Genomic DNA, 26,972 nt, shown 5'->3' with positions numbered 1-26,972 from the left:
AAAAGATATGTATTCTGTCCTGACAAGAAATAATGTTATTCCTACTACTGGACAGCTTAAGTGGGTTAAAATTTTTAGTGAACAGAATCTGAACTGGAAAAAGATTTTCAGACTGCCTTTTGCTGTTACTAAAAATAGTAAATTACAGTGGTTGCAATGCGTTATTGCAACAAACCAGTATTTAGTTAAAATAAAATTGAGCGAAAATCCTTTATGTACATTTGGTAAATCTATAGAGCACCTATTTTGGAATTGCAATACTGTACAAAATTTTCTACAGGATATTGATAACTGGTTCCTTTCCAGTGGAATAAGTCTCCCAATGAATAAATTAAACTTTCTTTTTGGAGACTTATCCAAGATATTCCCCAATAACCCATACAACATGATTTTGTTTTACTTTAAAAAGAATCTCTCATTGCAAGCAATGATAATAAAGCTGAAAGATATGTTTAAATTAGAGAGTATGATAGCTGTAAAAAATAAAAAGATAGCTAAATTTGACAATGTATGGAATGTTTTTGAAAAAGTTTTATTGAATACCAGCTAATGTCTTCTTTTATTTGTTTTGTTACGATTACTTGTGACTATTTAATTATCATCTATTTTAAAGAAAATATTATTGTCATGATTATGTACTTAATCTGTGTTGATGGCTGTTACTAAAGAAATATCTCATTAATTTTGAAAATATTTTTTTTTCAACATGAATATGTAATGTTTAAAAAATAGATAGGGATGTAACTCACAGGATAATCCTTTTGTGTTTTGTTTTTTGTTTTCCTTCTTTATTTATTTTTTTATTTTTTTTTATCTTTTCACTAGAAAATGTAAAATATTTCCAATTAAGATGTATTTATAATAATGACATTGTATTTATCTTATATGTATTACATTGTATGTATATCATGTATATGTTGTATTTGTTGGAAAGACAAAAAAAAAGTAAAAAAAAAAAGAATGTGTCCTAAGTACAGGGATGCCCCACTCGCACCATCATTTTCCATGTTCAATGGACAGTGAAATTGGGTAAAAAAGTATAATTTGACATTTAAATTAGAAAGATCACACCATAGGGAACATGTATACTAAGTTTCAAGTGAATTGGACTTCAGCTTCATCAAAAACTACCTTGACCAAAACTTTAACCTGAAACTCCCATTGTCATTTTCTATGTTCAGTGGACCATGAAATTGGGATCAAAAGTCTAATTTGGCATTGATCATAAGAAACATGTATACTCAGTTACAAGTTGATTGGACTTCAGCTTCATCAAAAACTACCTTGACCAAAAACTTTAACCTGAAGCGGGACGAAGTGACGGACAAACAGACAGATGGATGGACGGAAGAACAAATGGAAGTACAGACCAGAAAACATAATGCCCCTCTACTATTGTAGATGGGGCATAAAAAAACGATATAATAACAACTTACATTGCCCCAAAACAAAAGAAATTGGATAACGGTGTTTGTTTTACAGGAAATTGACAATTGAAAATCTGACGTATAAATAAAGGCAACAGTAGTATACCGCTGTTCAAAACTCATAAATCCATGGACAAAATACAAAATATGCATGATTACCATGTGATTTTTGGTAAGCTTCAAATATCTATCAATATTGTTATACATCACAGGCATTTGAATATGTAAGGGGATACACATGAACTGAAAGTCATTTGAAAGCCATATATATAGATACTCACATATAAATGGAAAATATTCTTCCATTTTGAATGATAGGGTAGTTTGGTCAAAGTCAAACTCACAGATGTATGTATCTAAATCCGATAAGCTCACATTATGTATTATCATAATATAAATATATCTGTCCGCCTCACTGTAAATTTTTGGTGTATATTTTCCCCCTTTTGTCCAGGTGTTACTGTCCATGATAATTTCCTTTGAGTCTCCCTTTAGCCATTTTGGTGAGGTCAATAACTTTGTAAAGTAATTTCTTTCAATAGAGCATTTGAACTTTGCATCTTTTCCAAAAATTATTGGACTTGTCTCAATGCTTGCTCCTGTTTTAACAAATCAATAAATATAATTTTAAGATATAAAATTGTAATAAACTACAAAAATTATTACAGAAACCATTAAACAAAGCTAACGTATTCTTCATCCACATTATACATCTTATATGTACAAAATACAATGTGCTCGATGTGGTCATACTGATCTTCAATTAGTTTGTTCTGTTTAATTATATGACTGCTTAAATACTGTACATGTATGTCATGATTTATTAACATTTTCATTTATGAAAAGTCTTTATTGTCCAATTCATTATTGATGCACAAGATATATGTGTAAGTGTAATACCACCATTGATTTTCCCCTATTTGTTTTTGTTAAATTGGCACTTTTAAAATAAATGGAGAATGTGTCCCCATGGATACAGATGATGCCTCCACTTGCATACAACATTATAAAGGGACATAATTCTAGAACAATAAAAGTGAAGCTACCCAAATTTGTCCTTGATCTGAGTTTTGTGGTAATACGTATTGAGTATAGGTTTCATCATGTGTGGTTTGGGCAAACTTAAGTAACAGAATGGAAACTGAAAACTTTGCATTTTTTGCGATCTATAAAGGGGCATAACTCAATTATGGTTAAAGTGAAGCCACCAAAACTCAATTTGATCTATGTTCTATAGTAATAAGCATTGTGTATACGTTTAATAACACTTGTTTGAGGCAACTTATGTTAGAGAACAGATACTAAAAAATTTTTTTTTTTTCATTTATAAAAGGAAATTACTTGAGAATGGTTAAGGTCACCCCACCAAAATCAAACTTGATCTGTATATTGTGGTAATAAGTATTGTGTATACGTTTCATAACATTTAGTTGAGGCAAACTTAAGTTAGAGAAGGGAAACTAAAGATTTTGCATTTTTTTTTATCTATAAAGGGACATAACTCTAGAATGGCTAAAGAGAAGCCACCAAACTTCAAACTTGATCTGAGTTTTGTGGTAATAAGCCTTGTGAATAAGTTTCATAACATTTGGTTGAGGCAAACTTAAGTGAGAGAATGGAAACTAAAATTTTGCAATTTTTCTATTTAAAAAGGGACATAACTCTAGAACCAGGGTTTCCGCTGGCAGTGGCCATTTTCGCATTTTGAGAAAAAATAATAATTGTGTAATTGTGGCGATTCAAATTCATCATTTGTGAAGAATCTGGCCAAAGAAATCTATACATTGTATACAGATTTTATTTCGTGCATCTTGTTTATTTATTTTTATCCTGTTTCTCGGACTTTGCCTGATCAGACAATACTAGGAAGTCACCTTGAACTTGTAAAGATTTTGACAGAAAATCAATATGATCATCTGATTGCATTTTATAGCTGTAGACATCAAAGGACTAATTAATAAAGATGTTGATTGTATTGTTTTTAATTTTTTTTTAATGATATGGTTAAATGGCGACTATCACATGTCACATAAAGGATAAATTTATAAACAACTTGACACACTTGTTTGATTCAAACTTTTGACATCTGGTTTTTTTTTAACAATGGACTGGACAAGAAAACTCACTAAAAATGTTCAAAAGCAAGAAAAACTTTATTCTTTAACTTTGAAATAAATGATTGACTTGAGAGTCGTTTTAACAATGCACATGTTTCAAGCATGCTATTTTTTATTGGCAATGGTCCAGAAAAGAAAACTGTCGTTTAGTCCGAGACTATTTTGATGTCCAATGGCCTCAGCTTGTCTTGCAAAACAGCCGTTTGACGTCAGAGTAATCTCAGACTAACTGTCGTTATGAAGAAATATATTCAACAGGTTGGGAATAAACCCTAAATACTTAAAACAGCAGAATGAGAATGATCCCTTTTCTGAGGTGCAGTCCCCCATTTAAGGTTATCCCGCATTTTATTTATTTATTTTTGTGTGTGTGTGTGTGTGTGGGGGGGGGGGGGGGGGGGTACCAAACTTTTCCAAAAGTAAGAAAAATCTCCCCCTTTAGTCTTTATCTGTCAACGGGAAGGGATTTTAGTCTTTATCTGTCAACGGAAGGGATATATATATATCAGATCAACTTAAACTTAAGTTAGAGAATGGAATCTAAATTTTCCATGCATAGAGGGGCATAACTCTAGAACGGTTAGAGTGGTGATACTAAAATTCAAACTTGATCTATATTTTGTGGTAATAAGCAAGGTGCATAAGTTTCATAAAATTTGGTTAAGACAAACCCAAGTTAGAGAATGGAAACCAATTTCAGGACGTACGTACAGACAGACAAGGGTAAAACTTAATGCCCCCTTCCCTACGGAGTGCTTTAAAACACACAAAACATCTGTTTATGAGTCAGACATTGTCAAAGTTTTACCGCAATGAAATGTAGGATTAATTCTTACAACTGTCAAATTCAATAGAAATTTTGTTTGACCCTTTTTCGTATGTAACTGGGTGTGACGTACTATGATTTGGTGGTCTATCACAAATAAAGAAAAAACATTCAATTAAGAAAAATGTGGTTAGGTCTTCAATTTTTCTCTGAAGAATTGGTTTCAAATGAATTTAAATCTTTTTTTTTTCTTCTGCAAAATGTTTGTTCTTGCGATAAATTTTAGTTTTCAATATGTAGCTTAGATATTTTTTATAATGTACTTTACAGCGTATGCACTTTTAAATTTCACACTGCTAAAATGTCTGTACCATGTCAGGAATATGAGAGCTGTTATCCATTTGTTCAATATGTTTGAGCTTTTGATATTGATATTTGCTTCAAAATTTTCTGTTCAGAATTTTCCTCTGAGTTCGGTATTTAAGTAACTTGTATTTCAATTTTTAGCAGATTTTGATATTTGATAAAACTTACGGAGATCTTGCCCATTTGTTGTATTGAATTCGGAAAAGGTCAGTAAAATCAACAGCAATATCTTAAACCTGTAAATATAATTAACAAAATTTTCTTTTCTGTAAACAATATTAATAAATTGCTGCGCCTTGTGCAGTTGGATATAACCCCAGAGGGTCAACCCTGAACGGGTTGGGGCAAAAATGGACGCCATATTTATGCTTGATACAGGTCTGAATTTGGATTGTTACTAAATATTTGACACATAATAGGTATCTGACACAGAATAATTGTAGTCAAAGAACTTAGAATTGATTATATGATTTGAATTTGTATTACTTCTTTTTTGGTTTTGTGCAAATGCTCCACCCACAAAAAAAAAACAAATACTTTTGTGCAATACACTAAGCTCCCACCCCCCTCCTCTTTTAACATAAACAATTTTTTTCCCCTGAAGACAGGGTATATTTGGCCCCTAATTCCTAAATTTTTGGGACCATAACCTCCAAAATCAATCCCAACCTACCTTTTGTGGTAAGGGACGACATCAAAAGTTCAATGTAGGATAAAAAACTTAATTCACATAGTTTTTTCACTGACACCCCCCCCCCCCCCCCCCTCCCCAATTTAATTTTGCAAAAATTGATTGACCAATAGGGATATATGTAAAATCGATTTTGGATATACAAAACTATTTGATTTCAGTTTTTTATCCTACATTGATCTTTTGATGTCGTTGTGTTACCTTGTGTTTAGATTTCCTAGATTTCTATTTACAGATACTAAAGTAAATATCCGAAAACCAAATGTCTTTGGACAACGTAGACGCTGATTTTTTTTCAGTGGAATAGATAAAAGCTCAACATTAAATTAATAGATCTATAATCTACTGTGCAATTTGCCGAGTACATATTGATTATGAACAAATCTATATTAACCTTTATACAGTAAAACCACTTTGTGTATCGCCAAAAAAGAATAAATAAACATTGAAATATAAGTTTTATCTACTGTTCTATTTCTGTTTTGTTTTGTTTTTCTGCCATTATTTACAGTATTTACTTTCGCATGTTTAGTAATAGTACACATGTTTTTTGAAAATACAGGATATCAAACTAATGAAAATAATGTGGAATTACCAATGAAAAAACACCAAAAAAACAAGTACATTTTGTTTCCCAATTTTATTAAACAATGTTTTTACCTTCTTTCGCTCAATGTTTACTAGTACTACTAGTAATAGTAAAATAGGTTTAAATTGGATAATGATGTCGTTGGAACGTAAAACAAATAAATTGCTTTGCTGAGTGCAGCCTGATACGACTACAGAGTTCAAACCCTGAACAGTTGGGGCAAATTTGGACACAAAATTCAAGCTTGATACTGTCTGAATTTTGATTGTGATCAAATTTTTTGACATAATATAGGATTCTGACACAAAATAAATTCGGTCAAAGATCTTACAAATCTATTGCGGAATACTATGCAATTGAAGGTTTACTCTTTCTTCTTGAAACTTTTCAAAAATTTGAAATTTGAAAAATTTGGAAAAAAAAATATCAACGCCTTAAAAAATTTGGAAAAAAAATCCCACCCCTCAACTTTTTGAATCCCTCCTTGGAGCAATTACCTCCAAACTCAATTCAAGCCTTTGAAGTATGGAACCTTGTAGTACAATTTCAAAGAGATCCATTCACTTAAACACAAGTTATTGTCTGGAAACTAGAAAAGCACTTGTTTTTGGCCTTTTTTTGGACCCTCATTCCTGCATGTTGGGGCAATTACCCCTAATCTCAATCCCAGATTATCCTTTGTGATATGGAACCTTGTGGTACAATGTCAGAGAGATCCATACATTCACACACTAGTAATTGTCCAGAAACTACAAAAATGCTTGTTTTTTTACCTGTTTTGGCCCTTAATTCTTAAACTGTTGGCACCATAACCCCCAAAATGAATCCCAACCTTCTACCTTTGGTATATATATATTCAACATTGTGGTATGATTTCAGAGCAATCAAAATACTTATACACAAGTTATTATCCAGAAAATAGAAAAATGTTTGTTTTGGGCCCCTAAAAAATGGGTCCTTAATTCCTAAATGGTTAGGACCATCATCCCCAAAATCAATCCCAACCTTCCTTTTGAGGTATTGAACCTTCTTAAATTTTTTATAGAGAACCATTCACTTAAACTATAGTTATTGTCCGGAAACCAAATGCTTCTTCCGGACAACAACACAGACAACAACGGTCATATAAAAATACTTTATATTATGGGTTCATTAGTTTTATAATAATTTAATTTTTTTGAAATGAAGGAAGTTGTACTTTGATGAAATATTAACAATGATTAAGTTCGAAAAGTCTTTTAATGAATTGCATTTTGTTGAGCATTAATTTTGTATTTAGTTTGCAAAAACACAATGACTGAAGAAGCTTTTAATATTAGTTCTATCAAGGGCACTAAATGAGAGTGCAAGATATATATATAATTACACATATTATGTTATCAGCTTATTGATAAGTGGTTGTCAATTGTACGGATTGGTTAGATTGGGCTGGGTCCTAATTATATACACGAGTCAGACTGAAAAAAAACGGAAGTGGTTTATCTAAACCGACCTATATCTAAAAAATATAACACTGCTCGGCCTGGTTAGAATTCCAGATTTTTAACAACCAATTTTTCTGTATTGTTCATTGTCTCATCATTCATCGTTACCAATGGTCTATTTATTATCGATATTAAAGCATTGGAAATTAGGAAAAACAATTTGATTTACAGTAGTAGCATTCTGCATCTTCAAGACCAATGACTTGACTGCTTGCTGCATAATTGATGACTATAAACTGGAATTTACCACATACATTTATTGTAAAAATGTGCCATAAAACTGTTCATGAATAAGACCTGGGCACGCTTTTCCTGTCATGGTATCTTTTTTTTAACAGATTGATGTCTTTTACATTTTAAATAAATATTCAAAAACGCGGCCTGAAAATTTTGTTGATTAATAAGATGTCTGGTTAATGAAAACAAAAGATGGATCTGTACATGCCTCATTTACTAGGGATTTCGATAAAAAAAAATTAGTAATACTGAAACACGAATCTAGATGCATACTTTTCTTGTATGATACATTTACATGTACAAAATTTGTACATTTTGGGACATTTAGCAGCAACATAGTTGAGCCAATAACGAACTGGCTTTTAACAAAATCTATATTTAAGTCTGACTTTATAGATGTATCTATTTAGCTTGGCACCCATTGGAACTTAATAAAATAGAATTATTGCTTTTCTCAATCTAATGTTAGTTTTGTTTTATATTCCTTAGCCTCTGTGACATTATTAAAATATTTCCAGTTTGCATGTGTTGACATGAGTGACATACCTGCCAACCTCTGAAACCTTCAAAGAGGGAGATCTCCCTCTCAGCTATGACAGCTGAGGGGGAGATTTTGCGCAAACTACATTTTTAAGTGAAATATATGACCTGTTAATTTAATATTTATTCTTCTACATTTCACATAAAAGAGATAATAAATATACTTTATTTCTATTAAATTAATATGGTTATTTCCTATACAAGGTGTGTTGTTTGTTCTAGGACAACTCTACAATCAAAACACCTCTAGATCTGTTTCCAGATTTTAGCACATAAAGGTGTGTAACTTGTGTTCACATTCACATTTCTGAACATTTGGTTCAATACATACCTTATAAAATTCAATTCAAACATTAAATAGAAGTATAGATCTTTTAAGTGATTTTTTTTTGTCTTTAAGCATACAAAATCATTTAATTCTATCTTCAATTTATATTTAGTTTATATTGTTTTATCAATTCACATTATTTTAAGAAGGATAACTTAAAACAGGATTAATCAGGGGAAGTAACCTGAAAATTTAATAACACAAAGCTTAAAGCAAAATTCCTTAATGATCGTTAATTAGTACTATGTTTCACACTCAAGCTGTCAAGTGAAGCCATTTAATTTCACATTGTCTGTGATTAACAGGTAACAACAACCCTCATCAGTGACACAACAAGAATGTGTCCAAAGTACATGGATGCCCCACTCACACTATCCTTTTCTATGTTCCATGGACCGTGAAATTGGGTAATAATTTAATTTGGCATTAAAATTAGAAAGATTATACTATAGAGAACATATGTACTAAGTTTCAAGTTGATTGGACTTCAGCTTCATCAAAAACTACCTTGACCAAAAACTTTAACCTGAAAAGACGCACAGACGAACGGACGGACGAATGAATGAGTGGAGCCACAGACCAGAAAACATAATGCCCCTCTACTATCCTAGGTGGGGCATAAAAACCTTATTAATGTTGACTTGTCATTCAAGGTTAAAATATTCAAGAGCGGGAGGTTACTGGCAAGCAGGAGATTTCCCGAATTTCACCATTTAAGAGGGAGTCTCCATCTCAAAATGGGAGGTTTGGCAGGTATGGAGTGAGGGCATGCAATTTGAAGGGAACTAATATTTGAAATATTGAAAAATTTTAATTTAATGAAACAATAAAGAAATACTGTAAATTTGCTCAGAAACGATATTATTAATTTGCACCTATGTCATTACACGTTTAGGTTGTTCTCAGACAAATTCCTATTTGTTTCAATAAAACAAACAAAAATGCACACGTTTTACTTATCATTGAAGTTTTATGTAAAGTCTGTAATATGGAGAATTATCTACGAGTTAAATCAAAAACCTAAAATCACCAATGTTCTGTAAAAAAGAGTTCACACACAGAAAAATAGAACCTAAGATACAAAGTCTTGACCAAAGTCTTGACCAATGACAATGACATCAAGGTCATATGAGCCCTGTCAGACATATATGAACACCTTGCAGTTGTTCCATTCAGTAAATGCACAATTAACAATTGCTTATAACATTTGAGAAACAAACCATACTTAAAACAAGAATGTGTCCACAGTACACAGCTGCCCCATGCGCACTATCATTTTCAATGTTCAGTGGACCGTAAAAATGGGGGAAAATCTCTAATTTGGTATTGAAATTAGAAAGATCACATCACAGGAAACATGTATATTAAGTTTTAAGTTGATTTGACTTCAACTTCATCAAAAACAACCCTGACCAAAATCTTTTACCTGAAGCAGGACAAAACAGACGCACAGACCAGAAAACATAATGCCCATAAATGGGGCATATAAAAACCTAAACATTATCCTATGACCTATGAAAATGAGGTTGATGTCAGATAATACCTGCTTGTTGGGCATGTACACTTGAAAATAGTTCTATACACCAAAAATAGTTGCCCTAATGTTTGTAGTATCTGATGATACAGACTTGACCATGTAAACTTTCTCCTTGATCACTGATCTATGAAATTAGGTTGGGTACATGTAAACTCTAATAGACAGACATACAAATATTGCAAGGAGTCCATATACTAAATATAAGTACCTTATTACTCATAATAAATTAGTATGTCACTGGACATATGATAGAGAGATACTTCGTAAGATAAGGTTTAATTTTAAATCAAATAAAAAATATATTTGAGGTTACTTGGACACATTTTTCTAGTCTTTGAAAAAACAAATTATTTTATTTGTAACTTACTTTTGATTTGCTGCCAAGCCTAAAACAGTAAAAAAGAGAATACTGTACAAGCAATTAAAACACAGAGTTGATTTATTGTTATACAGGGATGATTCCAGATGTTTACAAATGGGTCCTTTGAATATCAAATTGGGAATTTTTATCCCAATTGGGAATTTTTTATGCATACAATATAAGACGAAATAATATATCATTTTCCTGTAAAAAGGGAAAATGAGTATTAAGTTAATTTCTTCTGTACACTGATTGAAGAAATTATTGGATTCAGACCAGGGAAGTTGTAATACATGAATATCATTGCATATGATGCACTATCATCTTAACTTTGGTAAACGAGGCCTATTACAAAAAACATATATACCACAAGTACCAGCTAACATAAACCTATGGCAGGCCCTTTAGCTATTTATTCGAATTTCAAATTATCTCATAATATATATGATATCTCATATAATATATAAGATTTATTTAAGATATCTTAAAGTATATGAAATATCTTATAAATATGTTTTGTATATTAAGATATCTTATATAGTTCATTGGATATCATATTAAGAAAATTATATGAGATATCTTATAAACTACATGTATAAGACATCTCATAAATTATTTCAGATATCTCGTGAACTATATAAGATATCTTATAAACTTTATAAGATATCTTTCAAACTATTTCAAATATCTAATGAACTATTATATAAGATATCTTATAAAGTTTATGAGATATCTTGAAGTTAGATTAAATAGCAAAACAGCTTGCCATATTAACCAGTGAAAAAAATTTAAATATATTTCAAATAGAACTGGCCAATTGTTGAATTAAGAAAAGCAATTACAAAAGTATATATATATATATATGCTTAATTGATAAGTTATTTAAAGCAATTGAACCAGTGAACTTTAAAATTATTTGGATCATTTTCATATCTTTTGAAACAGTTCCATAATGATGACATCGTATTTCAAGGGGGGAGTCTCATTTCATGAATGGTCTATCATCAACATTATTTTCAAAAACGCTCAAACTTTTGTCTTTTGCGGAAAAAAGAGCAAAATATAAAATAATTTCTTTTACAAAACAAGTTTTAATCAACATAACCGGCTCTGCTGGGCGATCTGCTTTTACCATTCAAATTCATTCATCAATGTTATATAAAATTTGCTCTTTGCCGAGGTCTGTTTTGACACCCATTTTGACAAAAAGCATATTTTTTTTATCAACCTGCTGAGCAATCGACTTTTACGAGACCACATACTCTCATAACATTTTAACTTCAATTGAATCCGGTTGCTAAAATTGTTTACCTCATGTTGACATAATTAAATCGTTGTTAATAAAATGCGATCATATTCAGCATTTTTATCCGGATTTTACTATGTTTTGACGACAAACTATGAAAAATTATAGTTGCCGTAATCGGTGACGGAAACTTTTCCGGAAATACCGATTTTTGTTTTATTTTCCTGAATTGAGAATTTATATTGACAAACATTTTTTTGGGGCCGCTGGTCGATTTAAGGGCCGTTAAGCGGCCCTAAACTATATAGTGGAATCATCCCTGTTATAAGAACCATAGATCAATAAATATAGAGGTATTACGCGAGGGGTTGTGCTTGCTTTTATATGAAGAAGACATAATCTTAGCCAGACATGTAAGTAACTGTTAGTAGTACTTTGTTAATTTATTTATCTTTGTCATTTTGCTCAATTTCTTTTGATACCTCTTCTGTTATTTGACTCGGACTTCTTTTAAAATTAATTTAACTGTGCGTATTGCTGCATGTATTTTTTACATCGGCTAGATGTATAGGGGGAAGGTGGAGAACTCACCAAACCAGCTGAATTTTTGCGCCTGTCACAAGTTAGGAGCCTCTTGCTTTTGAATAATTTTTAATGTTAGTTCAATTTCGCTGTGTTGAATACCCATAGATGGCTTTCCGCTATTTTCTGCCCTTTGAGTAAGGAAATTTGATCAAAACAAACAATGTTATAAAAGAGTTATTTATACTATTGGTTGTATGGCAACTGTATATTAGTTTTATCAGTTTACCTTTTAGAAATATACGGAATATCCGTTTCCTTTGTTTAATTCCTGTACCAGACTGGTTCCCAGCTGTCCTTTTCTTTTTCCACGTCTTTCCTGAAATACAATTGTAGAAATAACATGTCATCAATTAACTATTTTGGACTATATGAACATAACTTACAAATATATCATAAGGAACTGTAAATGAATGAAAATAAAGGTTTTTTGACTAGTGCATCACTGAAAAAGTCGAAATGCGTATCGGACTCAGTAACATTGTACTGTTAATGTTAATATAGATTTTTTTTTTTAAAGCAATTAATCAGTCTCCATTAATTAAGAATACTAACAACGTTGTATTTTGAAAAAGTTCACACGAGATAGTTTCCAGCTACAATTTATTATTCCTGATGGGTGGGTATTTTCTATAACTCTTTATACACACATTATGATTATGTATTATTTATCCATGGCTATTGTTTTTGTTTAAAACACAAAACACTTTTAAAAGAGTCATTATACAACTTCATGTTTTACAATGTAATTATATATATATGCTTTAGTCTTGTATAACTTGCGAATCTTAAAAGCGCCAACCCTACTATTTCCAACACTGTTTGAGTTCTCATTCATTCATAATACTTGTGTTGCATACCATTGCATTTGCATAATTTTATGGGGACTACAAACTATCGCTTAGAAAGCAAAATACATTTGGAGTTGGTAGTCCAACTGAATAGAGAATTTCTCCATGATTTTACTGTTTACTGAAATAGGTTTCCTAAGTACATGTAGCAATTGCATGTAGAACAGTCCTTGCCAATCAGAGTTATTTATTTAAGAATATGAAAAATATGTTCGATTCATTATACATGTTTACACATGTACATGATATAAGCTACTAATAACACTTGCGTCATATATATGAAGTTCACGTCACAAGAAGGTTTCATATTAAATAAAATTTAAAAAATAAAATCCTCCCACCCGCCCCATTTTTTTCAAAACTTTGGATGAAAATCTACTAATTAATTTTAGTTGGCCTTAATTAAGAATACGAACAACGTTGTATTTTGAAAAAGTTCACATCCAGAAATCAACTTCAAATGTTCACACAAGATAGTTTCCAGCTACAATTTATTATTCCTGATGGGTGGGTGGCCCACTTGTTAGTATTTTCTATAGCTCTTTATACACACATTATGATTATGTATGTAGCTTCGTCTCGTTGGAGTGTTTGTTTCGCTTATATATATATATATATATATCTACACACAATAGCTTATAGATAATCCAATTAGAAAAATATCTTATAATACATCTAATGTATATATAAATTGAAATTTTCAAAAACACAACAAACTTTAGGACCACCATTTGTCGGTATAACAGATTAAATAAGAGGCAAACACGTTAAAAGCTAAGAAAATTTTTTTGTCGATGTCTTACACTTACTTTCGATATGTCTTAAAGGTTCAGGTTTATTAACCTTTGTTGACTCAACCTGTAAAAGAATTAGCTTTACATTGACTTAAAATTTAATGTATCCTAATTACAACTATGGTCTACAGTTATAAACGTATAATTTATTTTAGTGATGCATCTCCTAAAACATCAAAAGATTGATAGGAGTTGATCTCTAATGACTTTCTAATTTATATGTACATGAAATTAAGACTTTATAAATTTCATTCGTCTGAAGATGTGCTCCAAATTTATTTTCAGCAGGAACGTCGAAATCCAAATATTTCAAAGCAAGAAAATCATTAAATATGTTGTAGGATTAAAAGGGATAAGTGGAACATAATAGAAATGAAGAGCCGCATCAGGAAAGGATTTTCAAGTGTGCTAATTTACGGAAAAATGAATCTCACTTCCTAACCTGAAAATTTAACACATATGTGAAAATGTCTGAGCTATGAAACAGCCATCATACATATCCAACTATATGAACTGAGCTACAGACAAAAAATTTAACATTACCGCCTGTGGAGAAACAATTGCACATATTGCACCACTTGTACAATATAATTGTTACTGTTACAAGTAAGAAGTAAAAAAAAATAATTTGATAATTTCAACCATTCTTTTTTTAAATTTGCTTTGAACATCCATCTTAAATCTGTCAATATTAACCTAAAATATTAAAGTATACACAAATTGAACGCCTACATTTTGGACTAGAAAAAGTACATTGCATTCACATATATACCTGAAACATTTGAAAATTTCTGTGAACGCAATTCAGGTAAGAATGTTTTACAAATAGGATTGGTGTCTAAAATTTCGTTTTGATAAATATTCAATTGGCTTTCATATATGAATGTTTTTACCCTTCCAAAGAGCATGGTTAAACCATGGTTTATTTGGTTGGTTCAGGTTACTCGATATCATGTTTTTTTTCTATATTTGTTCTGTGTTTCCTTATCATGTCTTTTTTTAAATGGTCATTATTGTCTTGTCTGTCTTTGTAAGCCTTAAATTTTGTTTGTGTCCTTAATATTTTCTCCCATTCAATTTTGTTAGGGTTAGCGTTGAAGCTTCAAAGGTCGAAAATGATTAGTTATCTCCAATACATTTCAAAAGAATCTATGTGGTATTGTTGTCAATTTTGTCAACCCAATCACATTAGATAGGATTTAGGCAGTGTAATTATACATTAATGAACATATGATTTGTTTAAGGTTTTAAAAATATTGTCTTTTATCAAAACCTTTTGGGTGTTACAAATTTCATTTGACCACTGTATGCATCATTTGTTCTCCAACATTGTCCAAATATCATTACACTGCATCATTAGTACAGATGAATCTAAATACTCTTAAACTTAAGGAAGTAAAATATAACCTTTTTTTGTTCAACTGTACTATCTGTAGGCGTTTCTGTCAAATCTAAGAAAAAAAATAACAGTTTTAATTTGCAAATAATATACATTTTTGTTTTCATAGAATATTGTTTTTCACAAGTACACAAAACAAAACCCAACCTGATATGATGCACACACATGCAGGATTTTGTAATATGCTGTGAAAATAATTTTATAATGTATGTGATAATCTATAATAACACTTTAAAACATTAAACTTAAGTATTTGAAGTGTAAATTGCGTGATTTTGTATTAAAATGTATCAAGGACGGATGCACATCATAATTTTCCTAATATGAGCCTCTGACACTCTTTGGTACTCTATATAGCTTGTCACATATTTTTAACTATTAAATGTTGCAATTTTACGTGATAAGTTTTGATTTGTTGTGTACAAGTTATCATTTTGTACAAATTATAATTTATTATAAATTATAATACTTGTGTTGCATACCATTGCATTTGCATAATTTTATGGGGACTACAAACCATCGCTTAGAAAGCAAAATAAATTTGGAGTTGGTAGTCCAACTGAATAGAGAATTTCTCCATGATTTTACTGTTTACTGAAATAGGTTTCTTAAGTACATGTAGCAATTGCATGTAGAACAGTCCTTGCCAATCAGAGTTATTTATTTAAGAATATGAAAAACATGTTCGATTCACTATACATGTTTACACATGTACATGATATAAGCTAATAATAACACTTGCGTCATATATATGAAATTCACGTCACAAGAAGGTTTCAAATTAAATAAAATTTAAAAAATAAAATCCTCCCACCCGCCCCATTTTTTTCAAAACTTTGGATGAAAATCTACTGATTAATTTTAGTTGGCCTTAATTAAGAATACGAACAACGTTGTATTTTGAAAAAGTTCACATCCAGAAATCAACTTCAAATGTTCACACAAGACAGTTTCCAGCTACAATTTATTATTCCTGATGGGTGGGTGGCCCACTTGTTAGTATTTTCTATAACTCTTTATACACACATTATGATTATGTATGTAGCTTCCATAAGTTGGAGTGTTTGTTTCGCTTATATATATATATATCGTCGCTGGGCTTCTAAAATGTTGTATATGACTTTTTTGGCTAAAAATACGTTTTGACACCAATGGTCTGAGCGGGAGGAAATCTTTGGTATTACAAAATAGCATACAGTTTACAGGTAGACCAATCAAAATGTGTGAAATGAGACATATTACAAAATTGTCAATGTCAATTATTTGTAAAGTTTGCTTCCAAAATGTTGTAGGAAAACTTGAAAAAACGTTGTAGAATGGCTTTGGGAAAACAATAATTGTACATTTCTTTATTTCTGGGAAATAATTTAAGTTCTTGGATAATCCAGAAATGTCACAGTTTTCATTTCACTGCTATTTACAAAAATGTTCAAGTTCACATACAACATATTGGAAGCATGCATTTTGTCAAAATTTTCAAAGCCTGTTTGTGAGATATTTTTTTCTTGAAAAATTTGTAATTTACAACATTTTAGAAGCCCAGCGACGATATATATCTCTACACACAATAGCTTATAGATTATCCAATTAGAAAAATATCTTATAATACATCTAATGTATATAAATTGAAATTTTCAAAAACACAACAAACTTTAGGACCACCAATTGTCGGTATAACAGATTAAATAAGAGGCAAACACGTTAAAAGCTAAGAAAAAAAATGTTGTTGATGTCTTACACTTACTTTCGATATGTCTTAAAGGTTCAGGTTTATTAACCTTTGTTGACTCAACCTGTAAAAGAATTAGCTTTACATTGACTTAAAATTTAATGTATCCTAATTACAACTATGGTCTACAGTTATAAACGTATAATTTATTCTAGTGATGCATCTCCTAAAACGTCAAAAGATTGATAGGAGTTGATCTCTAATGACTTTCTAATTTATATGTACTTGAAATTAAGACTTTATAAATTTCATTCGTCTGAAGATGTGCTCCAAATTTATTTTCAGCAAGAACGTTGAAATCCAAATATTTCAAAGCAAGAAAATCATTAAATATGTTGTAGGATTAAAAAGGATAAGTGGAACATAATAGAAATGAAGAGCCACATCACAAAGGATTTTTGAAGTGTGCTAATTTACGGAAAAATGAATCTCACTTCCTAACCTGAAAATTTAACACATATGTGAAAATGTCTGAGCTATGAAACAGCCATCATACATATCCAACTATATGAACTGAGCTACAGACAAAAAATTTAACATTACCGCCTGTGGAGAAACAATTGCACATATTGCACCACTTGTACAATATAATTGTTACTGTTACAAGTAAGAAGTAAAAAAAAATAATTTGATAATTTCAACAGTTCTTTTTTTAAATTTGCTTTGAACATCCATCTTAAATCTGTCAATATTAACCTAAAATATAAAAGTATACACAAATTGAACGCCTACATTTTGGACTAGAAAAAGTACATTGCATTCACATATATACCTGAAACATTTGAAAATTTCTGTGAACGCAATTCAGGTAAGAAACGTTTTACAAATAGGATTGGTGTCTAAAATTTCGTTTTGATAAATATTCAATTGGCTTTCATATATGAATGTTTTTACCCTTCCATGAGCATGGTTAAACCATGGTCTATTTGGTTGGTTCAGGTTACTCGATATCATGTTTTTTTTCTATATTTGTTCTGTGTTTCCTTATCATGTCTTTTTTTAAATGGTCATTATTGTCTTGTCTGTCTTTGTAAGCCTTAAATTTTGTTTGTGTCCTTAATATTTTCTCCCATTCAATTTTGTTAGGGTTAGCGTTGAAGCTTCAAAGGTCGAAAATGATTAGTTATCTCCAATACATTTCAAAAGAATCTATGTGGTATTGTTGTCAATTTTGTCAACCCAATCACATTAGATAGGATTTAGGCAGTGTAATTATACATTAATGAACATATGATTTGTTTAAGGTTTTAAAAATATTGTCTTTTATTAAAACCTTTTGGGTGTTACAAATTTCATTTGACCACTGTATGCATCATTTGTTCTCCAACATTGTCCAAATATCATTACACTGCATCATTAGTACAGATGAATCTAAATACTCTTAAACTTAAGGAAGTAAAATATAACCTTTTTTTGTTCAACTGTACTATCTGTAGGCGTTTCTGTCAAATCTAAGAAAAAAAATAACAGTTTTAATTTGCAAATAATATACATTTTTGTTTTCATAGAATATTGTTTTTCACAAGTACACAAAACAAAACCCAACCTGATATGATGCACACACATGCAGGATTTTGTAATATGCTGTGAAAATAATTTTATAATGTATGTGATAATCTATAATAACACTTTATCATATGTTTAGTAGTAAATACAGTAGTTTTGAATATTTGATAAATAGCCTGCTGTTTAATCCATATCGCGCAACTTTGATGCACACCCTTTATCGCATACCCTTTATCACACCCCTACCCTTTATCACATACCCTTTATCACACCCCTACCCTTTATCGCATACCCTTTATCCCACCTTTACCCTTTATCACACCCCTACTTGTTTTTTTTTGCATAGTCAGTTTTTATTCATTTTTTTATTTTATTTTTTGCTTAAGAAATATTTTTCCTGAATATAGATACGGTCATTCAGGCGTGACACAATTTATTGAATGACGTCATTGTTTGGTATGTACATGTGACGTCAAGAACGTCAAGTTTTCATATTTTTTGGCAAACTAAATGCAACTATAAAAAATACAAAACACACAAAAAAATACAATAATAAACAAAATATTTTTAAAACAACAGCACGCAAATTGTAAGGTAACCTAGGTGCTTTTGAAAAGTAATTGAGCAGTTCTTTTAAGGCTTTTAGTAGAACTGAAGGTAACCCAGTGAACAGTTCATATAATATAACTCTACTGTTGATATATATGATAAAGTGTATAAAACATGGCAAAATCCATATCACATTTGACCAATATCATCCCTCGGGTCTAAAGGCCCATGGGCTGATATTGGTGTCTCTGGATGATACAACATATGATAAGGATTTTGCCATGTATTATTCTCTATTTAAAACATTAAACTTAAGTATTTGAAGTGTAAATTGCGTGATTTTGTATTAAAATGTATCAAGGACGGATGCACATCATTATTTTCCTAATATGAGCCTCTGACACTCTTTGGTACTCTATATAGCTTGTCACATATTTTTAACTATTAAATGTTGCAATTTTACGTGATAAGTTTTGATTTGTTGTGTACAAGTTATCATTTTGGTACAAATTATAATTTGTATTTAAATTGTAATTTGTACAAAAAGTGCCTGTACAAATTACAATTTGTACAAAATTTAATGAAAATAAACTTACAACTTGTACAATATTTTATAATATATATTTAGGTGAAAAAGCATTGATACACACAACAGAATTGCTAATTAATTACCACACAATTCACCATATTTATCAATTACTAAATTAATTCTGTATCTTTCGTTTGAAATGGCATCTGGAATGCAGCACAGTATCTTTTGACTTTCACATTTTTACATTTTTTCATGGGAAAAATCCATAAACCAACAAATTAAAAAACCCTGGCCTGAGATGAATTTGAAGTATAGTTTTATTGTACCATTAGATAGACCTTTTTGAGAAACATTTATACTTTGAAAGATGTATTTCATATTTTGATAGTAAAAGGTTCTGACAAGTATGCATTTTTGACAGGTACATCTGGGTCATAATAAAAAAAACATGCAAAACTATGTTATTGGGTCTTTTTAAATCACAGACATGAAACATAGATTTTTTTCATCAGCAATTAATCAGTCTCCATTAGGCCAATTAAAATTAATTGATAGATTTTCATCCCTGCCTGCCCCTCTGAAATCGTCCCGCCCCGATTTTTTTTATTTTGAAAAATTTACAATTTCCAGATGTTGTTCATATCTGTTACCCGTAACCGTCAATAATTTCGTTTCATTCGAACTTCCTGTTTCATATTTCAGTTTTCACATTTCTTGTTTCGAGTACTGTAAAACGATTATGTTGACAAATTCTGCTGCTCAATGATGACAATATAATCTACGGAGGATAAAGATAGATTACCAGAAGGGCGTGAAATATTCGGGTTACGAGTATTATACGCTGTGTCCAAGAAATAAAGGATAAATCGCGGTATGTCACAAAATTATTGGAAATCTCTGTCATTAGAAAACCGTGGATTTTTTTAATAGTACATCGACTTTTTGTCAGCAAATTTGGGCTGGAAATGATTTCCAAAAAAGAATCGTGGAACAAATTGGTAGAAAAAATATAATTGGATCAAAGAACTTGACAAAAGCACGAACTTGTTAGATCTATGACCGTATATTGAGTTCAAAAAGTCGGCAAACATACAAATTGTGTTATAGAAAGCCCTTAGATTTATCCATGGCTATTGTTTTTGTTTAAAACACAAAACACTTTTAAAAGAGTCATTATACAACTTCATGTTTTACAATGTAATTATATATATATGCTTTAGTCTTGTATAACTTGCGAATCTTAAAAGCGCCAACCCTACTATTTCCAACACTGTTTGAGTTCTCATTCATTTATAATACTTGTGTTGCATACCATTGCATTTGCATAATTTTATGGGGACTACAAACTATCGCTTAGAAAGCAAAATACATTTGGAGTTGGTAGTCCAACTGAATAGAGAATTTCTCCATGATTTTACTGTTTACTGAAATAGGTTTCCTAAGTACATGTAGCAATTGCATGTAGAACAGTCCTTGCCAATCAGAGTTATTTATTTAAGAATATGAAAAATATGTTCGATTCATTATACATGTTTACACATGTACATGATATAAGCTACTAATAACACTTGCGTCATATATGAAGTTCACGTCACAAGAAGGTTTCATATTAAATAAAATTTAAAAAATAAAATCCTCCCACCCGCCCCATTTTTTTCAAAACTTTGGATGAAAATCTACTAATTAATTTTAGTTGGCCTTAATTAAGAATACGAACAACGTTGTATTTTGAAAAAGTTCACATCCAGAAATCAACTTCAAATGTTCACACAAGATAGTTTCCAGCTACAATTTATTATTCCTGATGGGTGGGTGGCCCACTTGTTAGTATTTTCTATAGCTCTTTATACACACATTATGATTATGTATGTAGCTTCGTCTCGTTGGAGTGTTTGTTTCGCTTATATATATATATATATATCTACACACAATAGCTTATAGATAATCCAATTAGAAAAATATCTTATAATACATCTAATGTATATATAAATTGAAATTTTCAAAAACACAACAAACTTTAGGACCACCATTTGTCGGTATAACAGATTAAATAAGAGGAAAACACGTTAAAAGCTAAGAAAATTTTTTTGTCGATGTCTTACACTTACTTTCGATATGTCTTAAAGGTTCAGGTTTATTAACCTTTGTTGACTCAACCTGTAAAAGAATTAGCTTTACATTGACTTAAAATTTAATGTATCCTAATTACAACTATGGTCTACAGTTATAAACGTATAATTTATTCTAGTGATGCATCTCCTAAAACATCAAAAGATTGATAGGAGTTGATCTCTAATGACTTTCTAATTTATATGTACATGAAATTAAGACTTTATAAATTTCATTCGTCTGAAGATGTGCTCCAAATTTATTTTCAGCAGGAACGTCGAAATCCAAATATTTCAAAGCAAGAAAATCATTAAATATGTTGTAGGATTAAAAGGGATAAGTGGAACATAATAGAAATGAAGAGCCACATCAGGAAAGGATTTTCAAGTGTGCTAATTTACGGAAAAATGAATCTCACTTCCTAACCTGAAAATTTAACACATATGTGAAAATGTCTGAGCTATGAAACAGCCATCATACATATCCAACTATATGAACTGAGCTACAGACAAAAACTTTAACATTACCGCCTGTGGAGAAACAATTGCACATATTGCACCACTTGTACAATATAATTGTTACTGTTACAAGTAAGAAGTAAAAAAAAATAATTTGATAATTTCAACCGTTCTTTTTTTAAATTTGCTTTGAACATCCATCTTAAATCTGTCAATATTAACCTAAAATATAAAAGTATACACAAATTGAACGCCTACATCTTGGACTAGAAAAAGTACATTGCATTCACATATATACCTGGTCCGAGACCACAATTGTCGTCCCTTGATTTTCGTTGTTCACGAATATAGTCCCTAGTGTTAACAGTGGGCTACTTGCCAATAATTTTTATACCCCTTCCAAATTTATTTCTCCGAGTTTAATGCCTCAAATTGTAAGTAGGGGGGTGAAATTACACTGTAAAAAAATTTGGGTCCAGAATTTTACAGGAAAGTAGTGATTTGGTCTAGCTGAAAAAGGTTAAAAATTAGCACTTCGGAAGCTGTCAAAAGATTTCAAGACACCCTAAACACAAAATTGTCCATATTTTGAGTTAGAGGCGATGAAGTTTTCTATAATTTTGATATAATTTGTCCCAAAAGTAGTACAACACACTGTAAAAGTTTCATTGGGAAAGCGCAGGTGGGATTTTTTTTATTTTCATTTATGTTCTAAAAGAAATGCACTACGAATTAATTGTGTTCTCGGACCACCTGAAACATTTGAAAATTTCTGTGAACGCAATTCAGGTAAGAAACGTTTTACAAATAGGATTGGTGTCTAAAATTTCGTTTTGATAAATATTCAATTGGCTTTCATATATGAATGTTTTTACCCTTCCAAAGAGCATGGTTAAACCATGGTTTATTTGGTTGGTTCAGGTTACTCGATATCATGTTTTTTTTCTATATTTGTTCTGTGTTTCCTTATCATGTCTTTTTTTAAATGGTCATTATTGTCTTGTCTGTCTTTGTAAGCCTTAAATTTTGTTTGTGTCCTTAATATTTTCTCCCATTCAATTTTGTTAGGGTTAGCGTTGAAGCTTCAAAGGTCGAAAATGATTAGTTATCTCCAATACATTTCAAAAGAATCTATGTGGTATTGTTGTCAATTTTGTCAACCCAATCACATTAGATAGGATTTAGGCAGTGTAATTATACATTAATGAACATATGATTTGTTTAAGGTTTTAAAAATATTGTCTTTTATTAAAACCTTTTGGGTGTTACAAATTTCATTTGACCACTGTATGCATCATTTGTTCTCCAACATTGTCCGAATATCATTACACTGCATCATTAGTACAGATGAATCTAAATACTCTTAAACTTAAGGAAGTAAAATATAACCTTTTTTTGTTCAACTGTACTATCTGTAGGCGTTTCTGTCAAATCTAAGAAAAAAAATAACAGTTTTAATTTGCAAATAATATACATTTTTGCTTTCATAGAATATTGTTTTTCACAAGTACACAAAACAAAACCCAACCTGATATGATGCACACACATGCAGGATTTTGTAATATGCTGTGAAAATAATTTTATCATGTATGTGATAATCTATAAGAACACTTTAAAACATTAAATTTTAGTATTTGAAGTGTAAATTGCGTGATTTTGTATTAAAATGTATCAAGGACGGATGCACATCATTATTTTTCCAATGTGAGCCTCTGACACTCTTCAGTACTCTATATAGCTTGGACTGCGTCACATATTTTTAACTATTAAACATTGCCATTTTATGTGATTAGTTTTGATATATATATATATATATATATATATAATAAATTCATAAACCTTATGTATTTGTTTGCATCCGTCTTAATCGAGGAACTTGATGTTCAATGTTTGTTGTTTGTTCATATGGTTCATAAGCATGATAAGTGTTTCTCGTTTTTTTATATAGATTAGACCGTTGGTTTCCCTGTTTGAATGGTTTTACACTAGTCATTTTTGGGACCCATTATAGCTTACTGTTCAGTCAGGGTTTCCAAAAAAATATTTGAGCCAGCCGGCTATTTTTGTCTTATACAGATTTTAATCCCTTAAGACTTAATTAGTAACAAAAAGCAACCATAGTAATCAGTTAGTCATCATATGAACAAGCATTCTGTGAGTATTGCATGGCAATACATAGTCCCCTACCAGTTAAAAATTCATAACTTGGAACAAAATTCTATCTTGATCTATAACTTGTCATGGTGTAAACTATATAACAAATATCAAGTCAATATCTGAAACATGATGAAAAAAAGTGTTTAAAACTGATTATTTTAGTGAATTTTAAGTCCAAGGACCACAACTCTGCATAAAATCAATAGACCGGAACAAAATTCGTACTTGATCTGTAACTTGTCATGATAAAACTGTATTCCAAATATCAAATCAATATTTTTAATGGCAAAAAAAGTGAGGAAAACTGATTATTTTAGTGAATTTTCTAAGTCAAAGGACCATAACTCTGCACGAAATCATCAGACCGGAACAAAATTCGAACTTGATCTGTAACTTGTTATGATAAAACTATATACTAAATATAAAATCAATATTTTGAAGAATGACCAAAAAAAGTGTGGAAAAGTGATTATTTTAGTGAATTTTCTAAGTCAAAGGACCATAACTCTGCATGAAATCATCGGACCGGAACAAAATTCGAACTTGATCTGTAACTTGTCATGATAAAAGTATATACCAAATATCAAATCAATATCTTCAAGCATGAAGAAAAAAAGTGTGAAAAACTGATTTGCCGGACTGACGGATGGACAGACTGACGGACAGACAGACGGATAGAGTGCAAACCTAAAGTCCCCTTTGACTTTGTTGGTAGGGGACTAATTATGATTGTCACAAAAACGGTATTTGACTAGATTTTAAATATTATTCAATGTTCTAAAGCAAACTGTTAAATTGACAGACCACCATTCGCAGTCTGCAACATCCGAGTATTAATATCTGACTAAGACTATTTATTTGTGCAAAATAACACTATAAATGACTTCACTTTAGTTTTTAAACAGTACGTTTTTTATTAACGGATGTTGACTTGACCATGGTAATTTTCTACAGGAAATGACTCGACGATATTTTTAACACTTTTGTAAATTCGGATGCATAATTTAATCTCACACCTGGGCACATGCGCACACTTGTACTAGGTCAAACAATGTAGTTCTGAAGATTTTTCTCTTAAAACCTTTATCTTCCTTTTTAAATTTTAATCAAATCATATTTTATATATGTTTTCTGGTCATCTGAATCTTGTTGACTAAATTAATGAGATACAAACCGCTGATATTTAAGAAAATAACTTTTAATACTAGACCGCTCAATGTACGGTTACAAAATAGTTTACCTGTTGCCTGAACAGGTAAAATCAACTGTCAGAGAACTAATTAATCTTGATTGTAATGAGAGGGTAGTATAGTAGGGTTTGTTTTGATAGTAATTATTAATCATGTCACTTATATGATAGGAAATGTGTGGCTGTTTTAGGCAAATGGACATTTTTACTGAAATATTTTAAAATGTCAGTTTTTTTTTCTAAACGTCCGCTTCAGGCTTGGCACAACAAGTCATTTATAAAACTTCCGTTTTGGAAGCCCTGTGTTCAGTGATAGCCAAGGATCCATATATTGAAGACTGTACTTTCATCTATAATGGTTTACTTTACAAATTGTGACTTTAATGGAGAGTTGCCTGATTGGAATTCACACAAAATCTTCTTGTATCTACTTATTGAGGTTTAGAAGAGATGTTAGGACTGATATAAATGAATATTATATATGTTCATGTGTTAACAGGTTAAGTAACTAATTTTTTTATCAAATACTTACAGAAACTTGACATTTTTCCTTGATCGCATCCATACCGAACAGAAATCCTGTTTAATTAATAACATTAATAATCATTCAATTTTAAGATTGTTTTCAAAAATGTATAGATTTATTGAATATATGTAAATGTGCAAGGTTTCTCTTTTTTTTCTCCAATCTTAATTGAGTAGGACTGTCAATTTCTACCCAAGGCCGGTGTTTCTCCCTGGGCACTCCAGCTGCCAGGGCCGTAACTACATTGAGGCAAATGAGGCAAATGCCTCATGTAAGAAATTTAAAAAAAAAAAATTGAAACAAAAGATTGTCTTAATATTAAATTGTTTTCTCGGAAAGTGTCTAACAAGAAGCAAGTTCTCTTTACTCTCTGGTGTCGCCCCTGCATGTTTTTCGCGATCCATGTTTCTTTTTTACTTTTAGTTTTCAGGATTGATGGTCTATTGTTTGAACTTCTTTGTACCGGGTTTGTCTTTTGCTCATTTATTGTCCTACTTTATGACAATAGTCTGAGTGTTGATTTTCATTTGTAAACGTGTGGTTTTGCAATGATGCATGCCCATCGATGTCCAGATATTTTGCGAGAAAATATTTCAAAAATATACGATACTACAAGACACAGAAAACTAGAGGCTCTAAAGAGCCTGTGTCGCTCACCTTGGTCTATGTGAATATTAAACAAAGGAAGCAGATGGATTAGTGACAAAATTGTGTTTTGGTGATGGTGATGTGTTTGTACATCTTACTTTACTAAACAGTCTTGCTGCTTACAATTATCTCTATCTATAATGAACTTGGCCCAGTAGTTTCAGTGGAAAATGTTAATAAAAATTTACAAATTTTATGAAAATTGTTAAAAATTGACTATAAAGGACAATAACTCCTTAGGGGGTCAATTGACC

At 30.8% G+C, this 26,972-nt stretch overlaps 2 protein-coding genes across 2 annotated transcripts in view; both read right to left on the bottom strand.

Moving 5' to 3' along the window:
- Nucleotides 1–10,479, bottom strand: part of LOC139498840 (uncharacterized) — a 37,878-nt gene extending 27,399 nt beyond the window's left edge. The window contains exons 1-3 of the mRNA XM_071287413.1: nucleotides 10,450–10,479; nucleotides 4,845–4,912; nucleotides 1,709–2,026 (exon numbers count right to left, since the gene is read on the bottom strand). Of these exons, the coding sequence (XP_071143514.1) occupies nucleotides 1,709–1,895 (187 nt within the window). The 5' untranslated portion in view covers nucleotides 1,896–2,026; nucleotides 4,845–4,912; nucleotides 10,450–10,479. The remainder of the gene's footprint in view (nucleotides 1–1,708; nucleotides 2,027–4,844; nucleotides 4,913–10,449) is intronic.
- Nucleotides 10,480–11,964: 1,485 nt separating this feature from the next.
- Nucleotides 11,965–26,117, bottom strand: LOC139497713 (uncharacterized). The gene is made up of 9 exons (XM_071285949.1): nucleotides 26,077–26,117; nucleotides 23,588–23,631; nucleotides 21,740–21,788; nucleotides 18,452–18,495; nucleotides 17,060–17,108; nucleotides 15,324–15,367; nucleotides 13,932–13,980; nucleotides 12,501–12,590; nucleotides 11,965–12,008 (listed from the first exon to the last, which is right to left on the bottom strand). Exons 1-9 carry the CDS (start codon nucleotides 26,087–26,089, stop codon nucleotides 11,965–11,967), a joined length of 426 nt encoding a protein of 141 aa, XP_071142050.1. The 5' UTR covers nucleotides 26,090–26,117.
- Between the last annotated feature and the right edge of the window lie 855 nt (nucleotides 26,118–26,972).

Source organism: Mytilus edulis, chromosome 12 (genome assembly GCF_963676685.1).
Source record: "Mytilus edulis chromosome 12, xbMytEdul2.2, whole genome shotgun sequence".
Lineage (NCBI taxonomy): Eukaryota > Metazoa > Mollusca > Bivalvia > Mytilida > Mytilidae > Mytilus > Mytilus edulis.
Note: the sequence above shows the minus strand (reverse complement) of the source record. Positions and strands in the feature narration are given on the sequence as shown.

Coding starts and splice junctions, on each gene's coding strand:
- LOC139497713 (XM_071285949.1), bottom strand. Junction 21,789..23,587: donor GTACAGTTGAACAAAAAAAG/GTTATATTTTAC, acceptor ATTCTTTTACAG/GTTGAGTCAACAAAGGTTAA. Junction 13,981..15,323: donor GTACAGTTGAACAAAAAAAG/GTTATATTTTAC, acceptor ATTCTTTTACAG/GTTGAGTCAACAAAGGTTAA.